The 20,714-nt window shown below is 39.4% G+C and overlaps 1 protein-coding gene across 1 annotated transcript in view; it reads right to left on the bottom strand.

Moving 5' to 3' along the window:
• Kif11 (kinesin family member 11) overlaps positions 1 to 20,714 on the bottom strand; it is a 52,649-nt gene that overhangs the window by 24,678 nt on the left and 7,257 nt on the right. The window contains exons 2-11 of the mRNA XM_008849621.3: positions 16,224 to 16,356; positions 15,951 to 16,048; positions 15,780 to 15,858; positions 13,469 to 13,654; positions 13,229 to 13,353; positions 10,307 to 10,397; positions 8,762 to 9,004; positions 7,965 to 8,060; positions 5,264 to 5,352; positions 1,845 to 1,932 (exon numbers count right to left, since the gene is read on the bottom strand). Of these exons, the coding sequence (XP_008847843.1) occupies positions 1,845 to 1,932; positions 5,264 to 5,352; positions 7,965 to 8,060; positions 8,762 to 9,004; positions 10,307 to 10,397; positions 13,229 to 13,353; positions 13,469 to 13,654; positions 15,780 to 15,858; positions 15,951 to 16,048; positions 16,224 to 16,356 (1,228 nt within the window). The remainder of the gene's footprint in view (positions 1 to 1,844; positions 1,933 to 5,263; positions 5,353 to 7,964; positions 8,061 to 8,761; positions 9,005 to 10,306; positions 10,398 to 13,228; positions 13,354 to 13,468; positions 13,655 to 15,779; positions 15,859 to 15,950; positions 16,049 to 16,223; positions 16,357 to 20,714) is intronic.

Raw genomic sequence — 20,714 nt, 5'->3', positions numbered from 1 at the left:
AGTTAATAATACTAGCAAAACAAAAATTATTTACAGCCGGGCATGGTGGCACATGCCTTTAATCCCAGCACTTGGGAGGCAGAGGCAGGCGAATCTCTGTGAGTTCAAGGCCAGCCTGGTCTACATAGTGAGTTCCAGGACAGCTGGGGCTACCAGGGAGACCCTGTCTCAAAATGACCAAAAAAAAAAAAAAAATTATTTACGTGTAAATTGTAGGAAGTTTCCAGGCTAATGAGAACTTTTTTTTTCTTTTTATGGCATCTGGTTTCTTCCTGTACAACTTATTCAAAACTTTAGAGCTTAAATAAGATGCCTAATGCAGTGGTCTTAATTCTTCAGGTTCCTTCCAAGATTTCAATGGACTGCCATCATAAAGGCACAACATGAGGTAGCATAGAGAATATCTTGTCTAAGCTAGTTACTACTTTTATTAAACATTCAGTGACTCCCAATTTCTGAATTCCTTAACCTGATAAACATGTTAATGTAAACACAGTATTCACATACCACAGCTTTGACAATAGACTATCATAATTCAAGTCATCTGCCACAAAATGACAATTCAATAAATATACTGTATACGCAACATGATTATATTAGAGCTGGGGACCACGGGTATAAGCTCAGTAGTAGGGAACATGCCTCAAATGTACAAGGGTTTGATATCCAGCATTACCAAGAGGGGGAAAAAAAGATTATAATGAGCCAGGTATGGTAGTGCATGCCTTTAACCCCAGCACTCAGGAGGCAGAGACAGGCGGATCTCTGAGTTCAAGGCCAGCCTGGTCTACATAGTGAGTCCCAGGACAGCTGGGGCTACAGGGAGACCCTGTCTCAAAGACTGAAAAAAAAAAAGGAACTAAAGACTTAAAAGACTTCTTATCATGTAGTGTCAAAAGAGCTGTCATGTTTTAGCACACCAAAATAATGACTTGTATACGATGATGCTGACATACTATACTGTCAGGCATATAAAAATATAACACATGTAATTATATGCAGATAACAATTATTGATAATGATAGTAAATAGCTGTTACTGGTTTATGTATCTATTATACTATGTTTTTAAACATTATTTTACAGTATATTCTTATATACTTAAAGAAGAAAAGCTAATCATAAAACAGGATAGGAAATGACATTTCCATGTGTTACTGTCCCTAAGAACTTCCAGTGAGACAAAGTACGGAGGTGGAAGATGATGATATTGATGACTCTGACCCTATGTAGGCCAAGGCTAACATGTATGTTGTGTCATATTTTGTCAAAAAAAAAAGTTAAAGGAGCTGGGGAGATAGTTCTGCAGATGGAGTACTTGCCCAGTATGCACTAAGCCCCGGGGTTCCATTCCCAACACTGCATAAAACAAGGCATAATGATGCAAACCATTAATCCCAGGTACACAGGAGAATCACAAATTCAAAATCATCCTCTGCCATATAGCTAGTTTGAGGCCAGCCTGGACTACATGAGACCTGGCTCAGAAAATAAAAATTAAAAATTAAAACTGGGTATACCATGGATCCTTGGTCAGTAGCAGGCTTTGTACATTTCTACAAGTATACTCTATAATGTTTGCACAATGAAATCATCTATAATGGATTTCTCAAAACACATCCCAGTCATTACATAATACCTGACTGTAATCTCCTTTAAATGTGTAGCAATAAATGTCAAAATAGAAAGCTTTTTCATTATCACCAGTGATAGTAGAAATATAATACAACTTACTTTCAGCATAAAAATCAGTAAGAAAAACTCTTAATAGAAAAGGTCCTATACATTTTGAACCTTTTTAATATTTGCTTTTCATTAACACTGTGTATCACCCACAATGCTTACCCGACTTAACTCCTCCTCAAGAGCACCAATTTTTTCAGCCAATTCAACAATTTGTTCCTCCTGAATAGATAATTTTCCATTCATGGCTCTAAAATAAAGTTTAATACAAGTTTACTGCTATGATTTTGTTCTAAACCCTACAAAGTGGCTCAATGTAACAATGTGGCAGCCACCCAAACTCATCTCCATACCCATCACCGTCATGATGACACAAGTGCCAATAAGCAATAAGTGCAAATTGCAAAGAGCAAATGTATCCTCGCCCTATTTTATAAATGGAGCATTTCTCTCTTGATCTCTATCCTGAAACTGAGAATCCCTATTTCTGAGGGAAAAACATGTATAGACATCAAATTTGAGATACCAGTAGAGCGGGAGAGTGACTCAGTGAGAATGCTTGCTTGTCTAGCACACACAAAACAGACTCTGAGGCCAGTCTTGGTGGCTCACGCCTTTAATCCTAGCATTCAGGAGGCAGAGGCAGGCGGATTTCTGTGAGTTCGAGGCCAGCCTGGTCTACATAGCAAGTTCCAGGCCAGGTGGGGCTACAGAGAAACCCTGTCTCAAAAAGGCCCAAAAAAAAAAAAAAAAAAAAAGGTACAGATTCGGGGTGGAATATAAACTAAGCGTTTGTAATCAGTGATATGTAATATAAAGATGCCCTGTTCCTGCATAATGTTGTAAATACTTAAGACTTGAAGATAAGAAACATCACAAAAAATAGGTGAGATAAATGACTAAAAATACCTAGAGGATTGAATTAAAGTACATACACAGAGCAGTGTCTTCCCCCACATCTACCTGCAGGGGATGCTCTCCCTAGTACAAATACTGTTATCATACTAGTGCCATAAGGCCTTTTAAGATCAAAGGATTATTCTCTAGGGCAGACTTTCTCAGTTTCAGCAGTACAGAAATGCCTTGTCATACAGTTCTTTGTTGCGAACTATTCTGTATATTTTAGGGTGTTTGGTAACATCACTGATCATCTCTCTTCCCTAGATGCCAGCATTTATACCAATGAGAACCATCAAAAGGCCTGTATATTGCCAAATATCCTCTAGGGAGCAATGTTGCCCAGTTTCTGAAAGCCAGAAGTCTGCACTAACTGCATGTGAACTTCAGCTTCCCTTTAATTATACACAATGAAGAATAAGGTTTAGGGTCTAAAAACAGGTAGCAAAAAAATCTACAAAGTGAACAGTGGACTTCTCAGCACTCAAACCCACTCTTTGATAACAGCAGCCAGAGCAATTGCTAAGCAGAAAGCAGGCTGAGTCTTCTCAGGACTAGAAGGCTTTGTTCCAAGAAGAGAATTCAACCAAGGAAACACTGGACAGAAGCCCAGGCATAATTCTAGGTCCCACTTATTCCACACTACAGTAAACTCACAGGTCTATAACCCTAACCCCCACACAAAGATTCTAATATATCTTCAATGTCAGCTAAAAATCACTAGACATTTGAGGGAAATGCAAATGACAGATCCTATAACAAACAGTAAAAAGGATTCTGAAGGAAGGACCAAGAAAACATTCAATATTAATAGTTCTCTGAGACAGTGATATAGTGTATCTATAAAAGAACATGATGTCATTTTTTAAAATTTATTTATTTTATGTGTATGTGTGTATTGCCTGCATGTAGGTAAGTGCACCCGTGTCGTGCAATGCCCACGAAAGACAGAAGAGGCTGTTGGATTCCCTGGGACTGGCGTTATAGGCAGTTGTTAACTGCCATGTGGGTGCCGGGATTCAAACCCGGGTCTTCTACAAGAACCGTCAGTGTTCTTAACTGCTGAGCCATCCCTTCAGCCCCTTTTTTAAAGGGCAGGGAAAACAGTACAGTTTTGACAAACTAAAAATTTGACAGCATGAGGCTAGAGAGATGGCTCAGTGGTTAAGAACACTGGTTGTTCTTACATAAGACCCAGGTTCGAATCCCAACACCCACATGGCAGCTAACAACGGTCAATAACTCCGGTCCCAGGGGATCCAACAGCCTCTTCTCACCTCCATGGGCATTGCACGACACGGGTACACTTACCTACATGCAAGCAATACACGCATACACATAAAATAAAAATAATAAAAAAATTTTTTAAATTTGATAGCAGAAATAAAATTCAACAAAAATGTTGAAGATACAATCAAAGAAAGTATAAAACGTAAAATAAAGAAAAGGCTGGAGAGCTGATGCAGTCATTAAAGGCTCAGGCTCACAGTCAAAATAAAGTAAGACCAATGCTTTTTTTGGTTTTTATTAGTTTGTTGTTTGGGGTTTTTCTTTGTCTAAAGACAAATTAGCCTGGAACTCATTCTGTACTCCAGGCTGGCCCAAAGCAATGCTTTTTAAGACATAAAACTCACAAGCCTTCCAGAGACTCACTTTACTGGATCATTCTGATTTCTTGAACACTAGGAAATTTCGGAAGTAACTGACTGGGTTGGTGGTTTAGATCATCAGTAGAGCTGCCAGATGATAAGAGTCATAGGGAGACAAGAAGATAATTATGATTTTTAAAAGGAAGCAAATGGAGATCCTCATGACAGATTTCTGTATCTCTCCTTGTGGGTTCCAGGAACTAAACACAGGTCCTAAGGCTTGGCAGTAAGTACCTTTACTCACTGAGCAAACTCATTGGCCCCAGTTATGTTTTAGAGAGTTTTATTATATAGCCCAGGCTGGCCTCAAACTCTCAATCCTCTTATCTCTGCCACCTAGATGCTGGGATTACAGGCATGTGCCATCATGTCTGGGCTTTGATATCCACTTTTTAAAAACCTTATTCTGAGGCTAGGCATGGTGGCACTGACTTTTCTACTTCCACTATGTGGGTCCCAGAGACTGAACTCAGATCATCAGGATTGGTGGCAAATGCCTTTATCCATTGAGCCATGTCACTGGTTCAATGTAACTTTTTTAAAAAATTTTCTTTTTATGTGTATGAGTGTATTGCCTACATGTGTATTTAAGTGTACCCATTCACACAGTGCCCTCAGAGGTCAGAAGGCATTGAATTCCCTGGAACTGGAGTTACAGATGGCTATTAGCCACCATATGGGTGCTGGGAATCAAACCCAAGTCCTCTGTAAGAGCAGCCAGTGCTAACTGCTGAGCCATCTCTCTAGCCCCCAATAACTATTTTTTAATGTCATAACTAAAAGAAGCACTTATTGGCATTAGATATATTTTCCTTATTGTTGCATAAGTAAATTTTACTTCAAATAACCTATTATCCGAAAGTACTACTTTTTAGAGCTGGGTATGGCATACCTCTGTAATTTCAGTAACTGGAATTCAGAATTTCAGGCCAGCCTTGAATTTATCTAGTGAGATTCTATCTCCAAAAAACAAAAATAAAAAACAAAACCTAAAGCACTTGTTCTTAGAAATTAACACCATAGCCCAAGACTTACTTGAAATTTTCTTCAGAGATGTACACTCCATTTTTCTCACGGGCTGCAGCAAGATCCCGCTTCAAACGCTCTATTTCCTCTGTGTACTCCTGCACAAGAGGAATGTTGTAGGTACAATTTAGCTGTTTCATTCAGTGTATGGAGCACATGCAACAAATAAAGCTTAAAGTTGGCCCTCGATATTTTTTCAAACATAAAAATTATAGCCATGTTTAAAAAAGAATCAGTAACTAAAACTGGATATTGGTGGAAGAGCAGATGAGTAAGTGAATGGGACAGGACAGAAATGGGCCCACACAGATGTATGGGAAACTTGATACACTAGATGACACTTAAATGAAAAACTAGTTCTGCAAAAGTCTGTGTGAAGATGAGAAGCCATACAACAGGGAGGGAAAAATATTTGCAAACCTCAAATATCCAAAAAGCTTTGGAACAAAGGACTAGTACCTAGAATATACTAAGAACTCTAACACACCTTAAGAAAAGAACAAATAATCCATCAGAAAATATGCTAGCTAAGGATGGTGGCACATGCCTTTAATCCCAGAGCTGGGGAGTCAGAGGCAAGTGGACCTCTGTGAGATAAAGGCCAGCCTGATCTACATAGTGACTTTCAGGTCAGCTGGGGTTTCAAGGAGACCATCTCAAAAAAAGAAAAGAGTGCTAACAGATATTCCACCAAAAAGAATATATGAACATCAAATAAGCGCATGAAATGTTCAACATCATTGGCCATTAGGAAAATTAAAACCAAGTGATAAACCAGGCATGATGTCACATGCCTTTAATCCCAGCAGGCAGATCCTGCCAAGGCCAGCCTAGCATACATGGTGAATTCCAGGATAGCTGGGGCTATAGGGAGACCTTATCTCAAAGATTAAAAAAAAAAAAAATGGCAAAAAAGAAAAGTAGTGATACCATCAAATGCTGATGGAGATGTGGAGAAATTAAATCACCTATGATGCTGTGGGAAACAAAAATTTTACAGCCACTCTAAAGAATAGTTTAGTAGAGCTGGGCATGATGGTATGTGCCTGTAACCCCAACAATCAGAAGGAGGAGGTGATCAAGAGTTCAATGCCTTGGGGTTGCAGAGATTGTACACCTCTTGCTCTAGCAGAGGATCTAGGTTCCTTTCCAGCACCCACATGGCAGCTAACATCCATCCTTAACTCCAGTTACAGGGGATCTGACACCCTCTTCTGGTCTCCACAGACATTGCCACACATGGTACACATATAAATACAAAATACTCATATACATAAAACTTTAAAAATAAGTTTTAAAAAAAGTTCAATGCCAGCTAGCTTAGACTATAAGAGTAAGACCCTGCTTAAATTCTATCCACCACAAAAACAAAACAAAACAAAACAAAACCATACACTTTAGTAGTTCCTTCAAAACTGAAGAGTTCAGTTACCACATAACATAGCAAATACACTCTGGCAATTACCCCAAAGAAATGAAAATGTAGGGTCAGCAAGATAGCTCAGCTGGTAAAAGCACTTGCCACACAAGTTTGACAACTTGAGTTCAATCCCATGGTGGAGGCAGAGACTCCCAAAAGTTGTTATCTGACCTCCATATGCATGCTGTGGCACACTCATGGCCACACACGGTTACATGTGTATACACACACACACACACACACACACACACACCCCCATACCATACACATACATAGTAAGTAAAATTTTTAAAAGAAATGAAAACGTTTGCACAAATGATTATAAATTAATGGTAATAGTTTTACTTGAAACAGCGAAAAAGAAAATACAAGTTAGTCAACAGGTCATTCAAGATGATAATAGAAATTATACAAAGAGCACACAGACACCATAAAATGCTATTCAGCAAGTAAAAAGACCTATTGATAAACATGGTAACAGGTGAATCTCCAAAGGACTACACAAAATTTAAAAGGGCAATCCCCAAAGTTTACATGCCAAATCACTGCCTTCAACAATACTTCTTAAACTACAAAATTCAATAGAGCAGATTAGTGAGTAGCAGGAATCAGGGAGGGAGGTAAGGAGTGAGAAAGAAGCAATTTTTATGAGAAGTTTTATGGTATTTTTGAAAATGATTCAAATATCTACTGGCTAGTGAATGTTTAAAAAAATATGTAAATATCTATAGACTGGAATATTATTCAGCAATAAAAAGAAACAAACTACTGATACATGTTAACAATACAAATTAAATCTCAAATGTTATGCCAAGTAAAAGAAGCTAGATGCAAAAGGTTAAATATTATGATTCTATTCACAGGAAAGGCAAAATTATCAATAACAGAAAGTATGTTGATAGCTAGGCATTGTTACTCATGCTTGTAATCCCAGAACTCAGGAAACTAAACAGAAGGATCACAAAATACCCAGCCAGCCTGGCTATATATTAAAACTCTATCTCAAAAACAAAAGCTGGGTATGGTGGCAAATGCCTTTAATCCCAATAATCAAGAAGCAGAGGCAGGCAGATCTCTGTGAGATCCAGGCCAGCCTGGTCTACATAGGAGTTCTAGGCCAGCTGGGGCTACAGGGAGACCCTGTCTCAAAAACAACAACAAATAATAATAAAGGGCATGAAGTCCACAGTGGTGGTAAGGTACGGGTGGGGAGGGAGAGGAGGGGTCTATGATCAAAATATGTTACAGAAATTCTCGAACCAATAAAAATATTTTTTAATTTATAATTACCTTAATAAGAGCTTTTTTGGTGAGTTTCTGATTAACTTCAGGTTTATTCAGTATGTTCTTTGCTCTGTGAGCATATTCCAATGTACTGAGAGTTTCCTGTCATGAAAAGGAAAGGTTAACTACTGAAGACATGAGGGTAAGATACATCTGTCATCTAAAATGTACTCTATAACTTCTACGTAATAATTTGTATCTATATTTAATCTATGAAATTTGCTTGTTGACTATTATACCCAAGCATTTTCTTTCCTTACGTGTGTGTCTGTGTGTGTGATATATGAATTTATGAGTGCTGGAATCAAAGGTGTGCACCACCACACCCGGCATAAGTTAATTTTTTAAAAAGTCTGAAGCACTTGTAGTAACACACATGCCTGTCAACCAGGCACTCTGAAGGCTAGGCAGGAGGACCATGAGTCTGATGTCAGCCTGAACTACACAGCAAGATCCTATCTCAAAACAAGACAAGTTGGGTGTGGTGGTACATCCCTTTCATCTCAGCACCCAGGAGGCAGAGGCAGGTGGATCTCTGTGAGATTGAGGCCAGCCTGTTCTATATAGCAAATTCTAAGACAGCTGGGGCTACTAGGGGAGACCCTATCTCCAAAAACATAAAAATAAAGGCAAGTATTAAATAACTGGCTTTTTATCCTAGTGGCCCCCCCTAGGACATGTACAATGTCCAGATTCTTCTATACTCTAGTATAGCATGAATGAAACCAGTAAATGAACTTTAAAACTATGTCAGTCAAGACCTACAGCTCCCACAATTTGCCACTTCCTTTCAGAAGGCTTACCTCAAGATTGAGAGATGCAGGAGAGACTGTTGCAATTATAGATGTTCTTGTACGGCCCCCAAGAGAATCTTGCAGGATTCTAGTCAGTTTAGATTCTCGATAAGGAATATGAGGTGTTCTTTCCACAAGAGCAGTAATAACTCTTCCCAAAGTCAGCAGGGACTGGTTAATATTCCCAGCTTCCCGAGCCCTCTTGTCCACAGCCCCAGAACGGCCAATATTTTCACTTCCTGCAAGATCCACCTTTAATTTAAAAAAAAAAGTCAATTATTTTATCTGGATTCAAAGATTTTTTTTTATTTTCTTATTGTATACAATGTACAAATGGCTAGTAAAATAAATTTTCTGCAACAAATTTATTCTCCCTCTTCAAAGCTAATTAATGAAGTGACTAAATATTGTTCATACACTCATCAAAGACGACTCTTTTTGCAACAGATGGAGACTATTGCAGAGTTCCACAACTGCACAAACACAGAGAATAAGTGTCTGTGAGATGCCCAGTCCTAAGTGGCATACCTACAATGGAACCTCTACATCTAACACAGAGGAACAGGGGTAGAGAGAGTATTACTGCATCTCTCAACTCTTACCAGCAAAGCTTCCTCACGCAACAGATGGTGACTAACACAGAAAGAAACAACTGGCCAAAATGTAGAGAATTAGAGACTGCAGAGTGTGTCTCCCTTGATAGGACTCCTTTATTAAACCACTGCCACCCAGGGCTCAGGGACCACTGTGGAAGAGGGGGTGGAAAGACTGTAAGAGCCAGTGGTGGTGGATGACCACAAGGAAAGAGTTTTCCCAGAGGCTGGGAATTTGCTCATATAAACTTACAGCAATGGTGACAGCATGCACAACACTCATGCACTCAAACCAGACAAAAACCCAGCACAGAACTGAGGAAATGGGTCAGGCATGCTAGTGCATGCCTTTAGTCCCAGCACTCAGGAGGCAGAGGCAGGTGGATCTCTGAGTTCAAGGCCAGCCTGGTCTACCTAGTGAGTTCCAGATCAGCTGGGGCTACAAAAAAAAAAAAAAAAAAAAAAAAAAAAAAAAAAAAAGAACTGGGGAAATGGGTAAGAAGCCCCAAACTTAGCCAAGGAAATATCGGCAGCTAATCACTGCTGGGTGAGGGAGAATTGGTCTTCCTTAAGGAAGTGATGCTAGATAGGCTAACCAGGCTCCCAGTGGATGAATTCACATGGAGGGACATCTAGGGCAGAAACTTGACTTGATAGGCCTTACTAAATACACAAAAATTCAGTAAAATACACCGAAATAGAATATATACCATGTATAAGTAAAATTTTCAAGCTTCTCTATGAGGTGCTTAAGAATAATACAATGGCCAGATGTGTGGTGGTACACTCCTTTAATCCCAGCACTTAGGAGGCAGAGACAGGCAGATCTCTATGAGATCAAGGCCAGCCTGGTCTATATAGTGAGTTCCAGGCCAGCTAGAGCTATAGGGAGACCCGTCTCCAAACAATCAAAAGAGAAAAGAAAAAAAAAGAACACAATGGTATTAAGGTAGATGCTTACCAAATTCAACTTTCCAATTTTCACAAGCTCTTCTCCATCAATTGTAGTTTCTTTCATATGTATTGTAACAGCAAAAACTGAGTGCGAACGACTAGAAAACAAGATCAAGTTGTTCATTCATTATAATGTAAACCATTACTTGCTCCCTACAAAATGCTGAAAACAGGAAAGGAAGATCTAAATGCACAAGGGAAAAGAAGGGTATCATTAGAAAACAACAATATAATTTTGGAAGACAAAGTCTTATACCTGCTTCCTACAGTGATGACCTTAATTAAAAAAAAAAAAAAAATACAAAAACTACTCTAGAAGAATTGTTAGGGGTTGAAGATGTAGCTCAATTGTACAGTCTTGTCCAGCATACACAAATTCCTGGGTTCAATCACCAGCAACACACAAAAAGAATTTTCAGGCACCTCTGTAAAGAAGGGTGTCTGGTATGTCAGAGCAGATGGCTCCCAACTGTAACATCACTGCATCTGTTAGTGCACTAATGGCAGAGAATATATGGTAATCTTATTTTCTTTTTTATATTTTTTATAGCATTTTTAAAAATTCACATCACTTTCATTAAAAATATAAATTAAGGCTAGGCATGGTAGCAAACGCCTTCAATCCCACCACTCAGGAGGCAGAGATGGGCAAACCCCTGTGAGACGGGGGTCAGTCTGCTCCACAAAATGAGTTCTAGACCAGTTGGGGCTATAGGGAGACCCTGCCTCAAAAACAAACAAAAAACAACAAAAAAATTTTAAATACAGAAAACGGGAAGGTACAAGGAAAAGCAAACTATAAATCTGAGTTATATTCAGTTTATCTTTTTTGAATCATTACCCACTGATTTCTTATTTAACTTTTTATTTTTTAAATTTTACTTATTATTATAACATGTGTATGCACATATGTGTGTACACATATGATGGGGGGCACATGACATAGAGTGCAGGTCAGAGGACAACTTTATGAAGTTGGTTCTCTACTTCCACATTTTTGTGGGTTCTAAGGATCAAACTCTGATGTCCAGATGGGAGCTGCCAACACTTTCACCCACTGAGATATCTGACTGGCCCTACTCACTGATTTCTAATCCAGGATTATGAGATTAATGTAATTAAACATAGTAGTCAACTGACTTGAGAAAAATGAGTTAATTTTTCTTTTACCACACACATTCAGAAAAAGTGATTTTTATTTAAGTCTATATACAAGAAAAAAAGGTATAGCTGGCATGGTGGTGAAAAGTATTTAAAGAAATGTGTCCCTTTCTCCCCTTACATGAAAGTCACCTGTCTGTCTACATTAAAATAAAATCATTTTAGCCGGGCGTGGTGTACAGGCCTTTAATCCCAGCACTTGGGAGCCAGAGGCGGGCGGATCTTTGTGAGTTCAAGGCCAGCCTGGTCTACATTATGAGTTCCAGGACAGCTGGGGCTACAAGGAGACCCTGTCTCAAAAGAGACAAAAAAAATAAAATAAAATGAAATCATTTTAAAACAAAGATTTAGTCTCGGTTTGTAGCTCAGTGTTTAAAGTACTTGCTTAACATGTGCCCTGGATTTAATCAGAAAAAAAAAAAAAAAAAACACTCCACAAAAAAAAATGAAAAATGGCTAAATACAGTGGCCTATGCCTTTATTCCTAACAGTCTAAAGGCAGAGGTAGGTGTGTCTTTGTGAGATAGAGGACTGCCTGGTGTACATATGAGTTCTAGGCCGGCTGGGAGTACAGAGATGCTGTCTTAAAAAAAAAAAATTAAAAATAAGCAAATGGACTGGAGAGATGGCTCAGTGGTTAAGAGCACTGGCTACTCTTGCAGAGAACCCAGGTTCCATTCACAGCAACCAGAGGATTCAACGCCCTCTTCTGACTTCTGCAAGCATTGCATGACATGTGTTCACTTACATACATGCAGACAATACACTCATACACACAAAATAAAAATTTTATAATAGGCCAGGTGTGGTAGCATACACCTTTAATCCCAGCACTTGGGAGGCAGAGACAAGCAGATGTCTGTGAGTTCAAGGCCAGCCTGGTTTACATAGTGAGTTCCAGGTCAGTTGGGGCTACAGGGAGACCCTGTCTCAAAAAGACAAAAAGAAAAATCTTTTTATAATAATAAAAAAAAGCAAAACAACAACAGAAAAAATCCAGGAAGAGCTGACTTTCTTTTTATTTAAGCCTAGAGCTCTGTCAGTAAGAGCTTCTCAAAGGTGCCTAACAGACCACCCTCAGAAAACAGTTTAGCCTCTGAGCAAATCATTCAAATCAATTTAGAGAAAAAAAATTTTAATCTGGGTTCCCACATAGGATTTCATTTATTCTGTTTGGTTTGGCTTTTGAGACAAGAGAAAGGTTAGGGACAGAAAGTAGATTGTTTTTGAGTTTTTTGTTCTGAGGTAGGGTCTCACTATACAGCCCAAGCTGGCCTAGAACTTGTTACATACCCCAATCTGATCTCCAACTTGTAATCCTCCTTCCTCAGCCTCCCAAGTGCTAGAATTACATGTGTGCATCCATTTGGAAGAGTTCTGTCTAAAAAAATTTAATATTTCTGCACTAATTAACTTACCTCTGCTTTCCTTTCAACAATCTTCTAATACTGGCACTCTCTTTATGAATCTGATGCCAATTACCAAGCCACCACATAAACACCAAGTCTACCACATGATACAATAACATGACCCATCCTGACCTCTTGACCCCAAGTTCCTATTTTTTTTTTTCGGTCTTTTTGAGACAGGGTCTCCCTGTAGCCGCAGCTGTCCTGGAACTCACTATGTAGACCAGGCTGGCTTTGAACTCACAGAGATCCGCCTGCCTCTGCCTCCCAAGTGCAGGAATTAAAGGCGTGCGCCACCACGTCTGGCCCTACTTTTTCTTAAAGTGAAAATGGAGCTAGGGAGATCGTGGCTCTCCTACCTAGAGTATGCGTTCATCAAAGTCGCTGCAGTTCTCCTTTTTGCTGCCCCCTTCTCCAAAATCTGGTAGACTTCATCCTTGTTGTGTACTGTGATTTCCTCCAAACCTTTGATTATCACTCCCCTCTGACCAAGTATCAAAAGAATACCTATTAGATTAGTTTATACTTATAAAGAAAAAAGTACAGACTTCTAAAAGACTTAAAATTTGGAAACATTTCTTTCTCAAAACCCGAGTTACCTTGTTGCGGGGATCATCAAACATCTGCAGCCTCTCAGAAACATCAGTAGATGGACTAAGAAGATCAAAAAGTTCTTCGTTATAGATTTCCAATAGAGACACTTTGACTGAAAATTCGGTACCATTATCAGAAAGTTTCTCAAAAATTTGATGAAGGGTACGTGGAATTATACCAGCCAAAGGATCCTGAAATTGATAAGGATTAAAATAAAGTTAGAATGCCAATTACCGCAACATTAAAATATAACAAGGTCCTCTTTATTTATGTATTTGCAGCACTGAGAATGGATATGTCTCACACATAGTAGGCTAGAGTTGTATCACTTCCCATCTCATCTTTTTTTTTTTTTTTTTTTAATTTTATGTGTATGAGTGTTTTGCCTACGTGTATATCAGTGCACCCATGTCATGCAATGCCCTCAGAGGCTAGAAGAGGGCATTAGATCCTCTGGAACTGAAGTTACAGTTGTTAGCTTCTATGCACGTGGTGGGTATCTTTGGTATATTCTGTGCAACTCTGCAAGGGCAGCCAGGACTCAAAGCCAGTCTAGGTTACACAGTGAAACCTGTCTCAAGAGAAGAAATAAACTACAGTTAGGTATAGTGGAACTTATCTATAATTCCAAATACCCCAGAGACAAGGGCAAAAGAATCTCAAGTCTGAGACCAACCTGGGCACTTTAGGGAGACTGTTGTCTCCAAAAAGATAAAAGGGGTGGGTGGTTGGGACAGATGGCTCAGCAGTTAAGAGTAGTTGCTGTTCTTCCAGGTGACCTAGGTTCACTTCCCAACACCCATATGGTAGTACACAACTGCCTATAATTCCAGTCCTAAGGGATCTGATGCCCTTTTCTGGCCTTCTCAGGCACTAGGCACACGCACATATATACACACAGAAAAAACATTCATACACATAAAAAAAATCTTTAAAAAACAACCAACCCACCCCTACCAAAACCACCTAACAACTATTTACATAGTTATATGAAAGGGGATATGTATATAAAGATATATAGATAGGTATCTTATATGCGAATACTATATCATATGATAAAAAGACTTGAGCATCCTCAGAATTTGTTACATGTGTGTGTCCTGGAATCAACCCTTCTGTGGATACTGAGGGACAGCTATGCCAAGGCAAGTTAAAAACTAAAATCTGGCCGGGCGTGGTGACAGACGCCTTTTAATCCCAGCACTTGGGAGGCAGAGGCAGGCAGATCTCTGTGAGTTCAAGGCCAGCCTGATCTATGTAGTGAGTTCCAGGACAGCTGGGGCTACAAGGAGACCTAAACAAACAAACTAAAATCTAAATAATCTAATGTTAAAGAAGTAAAGTCACTTAAAACAATCTGTGTTACAGTCAACCACAATATGAAAATACTAAATGGAAAATTTCAGAAGTAAATAATTGTTAAGTTTAAATTGTACATAGTTCTGAGTAGCATGTTGAAATAATGCACCATCCTGCCTAGGACATGAATCATCACACAACCTGCTTGTGAGCCACTTGGTAGCACTATTGGTTATCATATCCACTGTTCTGATGTGATAGTCTAAGTATATGAGTAACTCTCATTTCATATAATAATGTCCTCTGCTGGGTATGGTGACTCACATCTATAATCCTAGCACTCTGACCGCTGAGGCAGAAGGATGACTGCAAGTCTCAGGCCAGTCTAAGGTTACAGTATGAAACCTTGTCTTAAATAGCAAGATAATAATAATAATAATAATAATAATTTTTAAATGGTCCCCCAAACTCAATAGCAGTGATTCTGGCAATTTGGATATATTAGAGAAACTGCAAAGTACTTCCTTTAAGGGACAAGGTAAAAATATAAAAATTTGGGAGACAGAGAAAAATCATATTATTAAAATTCTTGTATTTTATTACTAGTTATTATTGGTAAAATCTTGGTTCTAATTTACAAATTAAACTGTATCACAAGTACATACACAAAAAAGACATAGTATATATATTATCTACTATTTTAGGTGTCCTCGCTGGACCTTGGAACATAGGAACATATTCCCACAGGTAAGAAGGAGCAACTGCTCCAGTTGTTCATCCTAAGTAGACCTCCCTTTTCTCAAGTTACTGTGCCATATGTATTGGTCCTATTTCTCCCAATGAGAATGCATGCTTCTTACACAGGAATCATACTACATACTTTAATTTTACTAAAGTAATAGTTTATCCTAAATTCATCACTGACATGGATTCACAGACCATGTACATTTCAAAGCAAAGATGTATACCCAAGTTTTAGCCACATTGGAGACAAAGGATGTTATAAACCATAAATACCTCCTCCCAGGTATATACTTCATTGGGTGATCTTTCACCTTCCATGGTAAAGGTTTTTCCAGTGCCAGTTTGACCATATCTGTCAAGATTTTTTAAAAGTATTAAATCAAAAACAAAAAACCAAAAACAGACATCTTAACTTTCTCATCAACTTGAAAAACTTTTACTTACGCAAAAATGGTACAATTATAACCCATAATAACTTCATCTAGAATAGGACAAACAACACTCCGGTAAACATCAATTTGTTTAGTAGATGCTCCAAAAACCTGTATTTTAAAAAAAGAAAGCTGTTACAACAATTATTAATTTTAATAATTATGCCCAAAAGAATCCATATGATCAAACTTGAGACAACCAAAGTTTATAAGCATACCATTTTCCATGGCAAATACATATATCTAGATTATATTAATGAATGATCAAAAAAGAGGGCATACATACCATATCAAAAGTATATGTTTTCCTTGAGCTCTTGTCAGTCAACCCTGAAGTCCGTATACTGACTTCTTTTCGTGCAGGGTCACATTCTACTACTGAATGGGCGTTAGCTTTCCTCTCTGTCAAATTAAATGGTCTATGAAAAGAAATAGACAAAGTTATTCAAGAATTTTAGCTAGCAGATTAACAACACTTTCATTAACTACATTACTCAAGAAGAATGTGGGGCTGGAGAGATGGCTCAGTGGTTAGCATCTGAGTTCAGTCCCCAGCCACCCATACTGGACAACTCACAATCACCATTAACAGGTTCAGAAAGATCTGATGCCTCTTGGCCTCCAGAGGCAAGTGTATATGCACAAACCCACAATCAGACACACATACATACACATAATTAAAAATAATTTTAAGGGGCTAGAGAAATGGCTCAGCAGTTAAGAGCACTGGCTGCTCTTGCAGGTTTGATTTCCAACACCCACATGGCAGCTAACAATTGCCCCTAACTCCAGTCCCAGGGAAATCCAACAACCTCTTCTGACCTCCAGGGCATTGCACGACACAGGTGCACTTATACACATGCAGGCAATACACTCATATACATAAAATAAAAATAATAAATAATTTTAAAAAGGAGGAAAAGTATAAATGTAAAGCTGTTGACAGAGATTAAATGAAGAGGAAATGATACTCTAAAGTAGACGGAATTATAAACGTCTTGGTTCCCAGAAATAAAATTAGTTTAATTTTCAAAGATAAGCAAAACATTACAATTCTAATCATCTTTTAATTTGTTTTTCAACTTTTTTTCCCCTGGAGGAGTCATGGGTGGGAGTGGGGGTGGGGGAAACAGGTCTTATGTAGTAGCCCAGGCAGGCCTCAAACTCACAAAGCAGTATTGCTGGCCTTGAACTTCTAATTTTCCTGCCTTTAACTCCTAAGTACTGAATGAGATTATAGGTATGTGCCACTAGGCCCAGTTGATAAGGTACTAGGGATCAAACTCAAGGTTTCATGCATGCTAGATAAGCACCCCACCAACTGAGCTACATCCCCAGCCCCAATTCCTTTTTTTTTGGGTTGGGGGGGGGACCACGAGACAGGGTCTTCCCTGTAGCCCCAGCTGGCCTGAACTCCTTATGTAGACCAGGATGGCGTTCATCTCAGAGATCCACCTACCTCTGCCTCCCAAGTACTGGGATTAAAGGTTGTACTACCACAGATGGCCCCAGACCCAATTTTAAAAGTATTTTAGAAAAGATGCTAACATAATTTAAGATGCAAAAGAACCTAACTTACTTTTTCAGAATTCTATTTCCACCACTCTTTTTATTTTTGTTTTATTTATGTGTATGTATGTGGTAACGTGTGCAGGAGCCCAGTGAAGCCAGAAGACAGTATCAAATTCCCTGGAACTAGAATTACATGTGGATGTGAGCCACTCAACATCAGGTGCTGGAAACCAAACTCTGGTCCTCTGGAAGAGCAGCAAGCAATCTTAGCACTGAACCATTTCTCCAGCCATATTTCCACCACATTTTTTTTTTGAAACAGAGCTCACTATGTAGCCCTGGAACTCTCTATGTAGACCAGTCTGGCCTAGATTTCAAAGAGATTAACCTGTCTCTGCCTTCTGAGTGCTGAGATTATAAGGATATACCACCACATCTGGCTTTTTCCACAACTCTTAAAATGTGATTGTTAGGTCATAACATAGCAGAAAAAACATCAAATTTGTATGCAGAATATTAACCTTCCAGTGGTTATCTGGCACAAAATAGAAAACAACAACAACAACTAAAAATGACTAAGGGGGCTGGAGAGATGGCTCAGGAGTTAAGAGCACTGGCTGTTCTTACAGAGTACCTGGGTTCAAATCCCAGCACTCACATGGAGGCTAACAATCATCCATGACCCCAAGGGATCCTATATCCTCCTCTCTCTTCCTCAGGCACTACACAACACAGGTGCACTTACATGCATGCAGGTATAACATACATATAGAATAAAAATAAATAAATAAAACAAATTAAAAAATAATAATAATGACTTAGAGTCAGGTATGGGGGCACAAAACTTTAGTCCAAGCACTTGGGAGGCAGAGGTAAGCAGATATCCATGAAACTGAGGCCAGCCTGGTCTACACAGCAAGTACCAGCCCAGCTGGGGCTACAGAGAGATCCTGTCTCAAAAAAAAAAAAAAGATCTGGCTTTCGTAGGCTAAGGCTGAGATCCTAGCAGACAGCCTGAGAGGGTGGGTTCAGACCTCCATCAGTGTAGCAGCTCTAATCTCAGTAGACCTCCAGAGAGTGCCAAGTTCTGGCCTCCCTTGGGCAGAGGGCCTGAGAACGCAGGGGACTAGATGAGAGGCCCCGGATCCTGCCTCCATGTGGTAAAGCCTTTGAGAGGGACCTGACACTGATTCTAACCACTCCAACAGCTATCAAAATATCTGAAAGCAAATCCTGAACCCATCACTCTAAAGTCCAGCCTTGGAAGACAAAAGAAAAATGAGGAGGAACCCAATAGAGGGATGCAGGAGTAAGATCCCTAAAACTCACTATGAATGTGGCAGCCACATGCAATTCCAGCACTCAAAGGCAAAGTCAGGTACTCCCTGGGGCAGACTGGCTAGCTAAACTATCTGGAATTGGCAAGCTCCAGGTTCAGTGAAGAGATCCTGCCTCAATAAATTGGAGAGCAATCTAGCAAGACACCCAAAGTCAACTTCAGGCCTCCAAATGCACTAACATGTGCATACACACCTGCACACATGTGAACACACATATATACACATACATGCATATACAGAGATAAAGTAGAAAATGGGGAAAAAACAATGAAACCAAGTTTCTTCAAAAAGATCAATAAATTGACAAACCTTTATTAGACGACTAAAAAAAAGAGAAAGCTTAAGTTACTAAAATTAGAAGTGAAAATGGTGTTACTACTGATTGTACAAAAAAAAAGGATTAAAGAGTTCTATGAACAACTGTACACCAAAAAATTGTTACTGATTGTTACTGTTACCTAGATGAACAAATTCCTAGAAATACCAAACTTAAAACTTACCAAGACCAAATGGGGGGGGGGATATCTCCTGACAAATTAAAAGTCCCAGGAGCAGCAGCTGGCCCAAGGTTCAAGTGCCAACACACAGCTCTTTGCCTGTGCTCAATTCACCCTATAGTGAGAGTGGCAGATCAAGGCTTATGTCCCCTCATGGAAAGGCATCACTCCAGAGATCAAGTTGTGCTCCTAGCAAGCACATCACTGGAAGATGAGGTTACCCTAGGCCAGTGTGGGGCAGTCCCAACCACTCTGAAAGTAGCCACACAAAAACAGGGAGTAAAATCCATGGTTCTCTGTCTAGAAAAATGAGAGGTTGAACTCCCGAGGTAGTTAACAGCAAGGCCAAATTAGGCAGTAGCTGAGATAATACCTGAGACTTTGTCAAAATTGTGATGTTTGGCAAGAGTCCCAAACTCAATTCCCAAATCCTATGTAGTCCTGGCTTTCTCTAATAAAGCCACTTTGCCCCAGTATGGGAGAAGCGAGGGAGGTGAAGGAGTGAGGGAAGAAGAGGGTGGGGGGTGGCTCCTGGACTTGATAGATTCAAAGTGAATTCTACCAAATAGTTCAGAAACTAGTAGAATTTTTAAGCCCTTGGGGGGTGGCTGAAGAGGGGAGTGAATAGCTCATTCATTATGAAACTAGGTAGCATTATCATATTAAATCCACACAAAGACACAAGAAAAGTAAAGATCATTCACTATCCCTAATGAATTCAAAACTGCAGGGCCATCCAAGGTGGCACATCAATTCAATTAATTCCTAGCACCCATACTGGACAGCTCACAACCACCTGTGACTCCAGTTCCAAGGGATCTGACAATCTCTTCCAGCTTCTGAGGGCATCAGCACATACGACATATAAAAAACGATAAAAATAGCCGGGTGTGGTGGCACACACCTTTTATCCCAGCACTTGGGAGACAGAGGCAGGTAGTTCTCTGTGAGTTCAAGGCCAGCCTGGTCTACATAGTGAGTATAGTGAGTTCCAGGATAGCTTGGGCTACAGGGAGACCCTGTCTCAAAAAGACCAAAAAAAAAAAGAAGAAGGTAGAAATATTTTTGAAAATTTAAACAACTTTATTCATGTATACTGAAACTTGAATTTCATTTAACTTAACACACAATACAAAATATTTTTCTTGGGCTATTTTAAAACATTCTAAAATATAGAACGCACTTACACTCTGCAGACTATACAAACAAGCAGCACACCTTCAGGCTGGTTTGTTGGGCCACAGTTTCAATATCATATGATTAAAAATAAATCTTGGGGACTGGAGAGATGGCTGAACAGTTAAGAGCACTGGCTGTTCTTACAGAGAACCTGGGTTTGTTCCCAGCATCCACATGGTGGCTAACAACCCACCCTGTAACTCCCATACCAGGGGCTCTGGTGCCCTCTGCTGGCCTATAAAGGCAATG

The sequence above is a fragment of the Nannospalax galili genome, unplaced genomic scaffold (assembly GCF_000622305.1).
Source record: "Nannospalax galili isolate Female #2095 unplaced genomic scaffold, S.galili_v1.0 scaffold384, whole genome shotgun sequence".
NCBI classification, from domain to species: domain Eukaryota; kingdom Metazoa; phylum Chordata; class Mammalia; order Rodentia; family Spalacidae; genus Nannospalax; species Nannospalax galili.
Note: the sequence above shows the minus strand (reverse complement) of the source record. Positions and strands in the feature narration are given on the sequence as shown.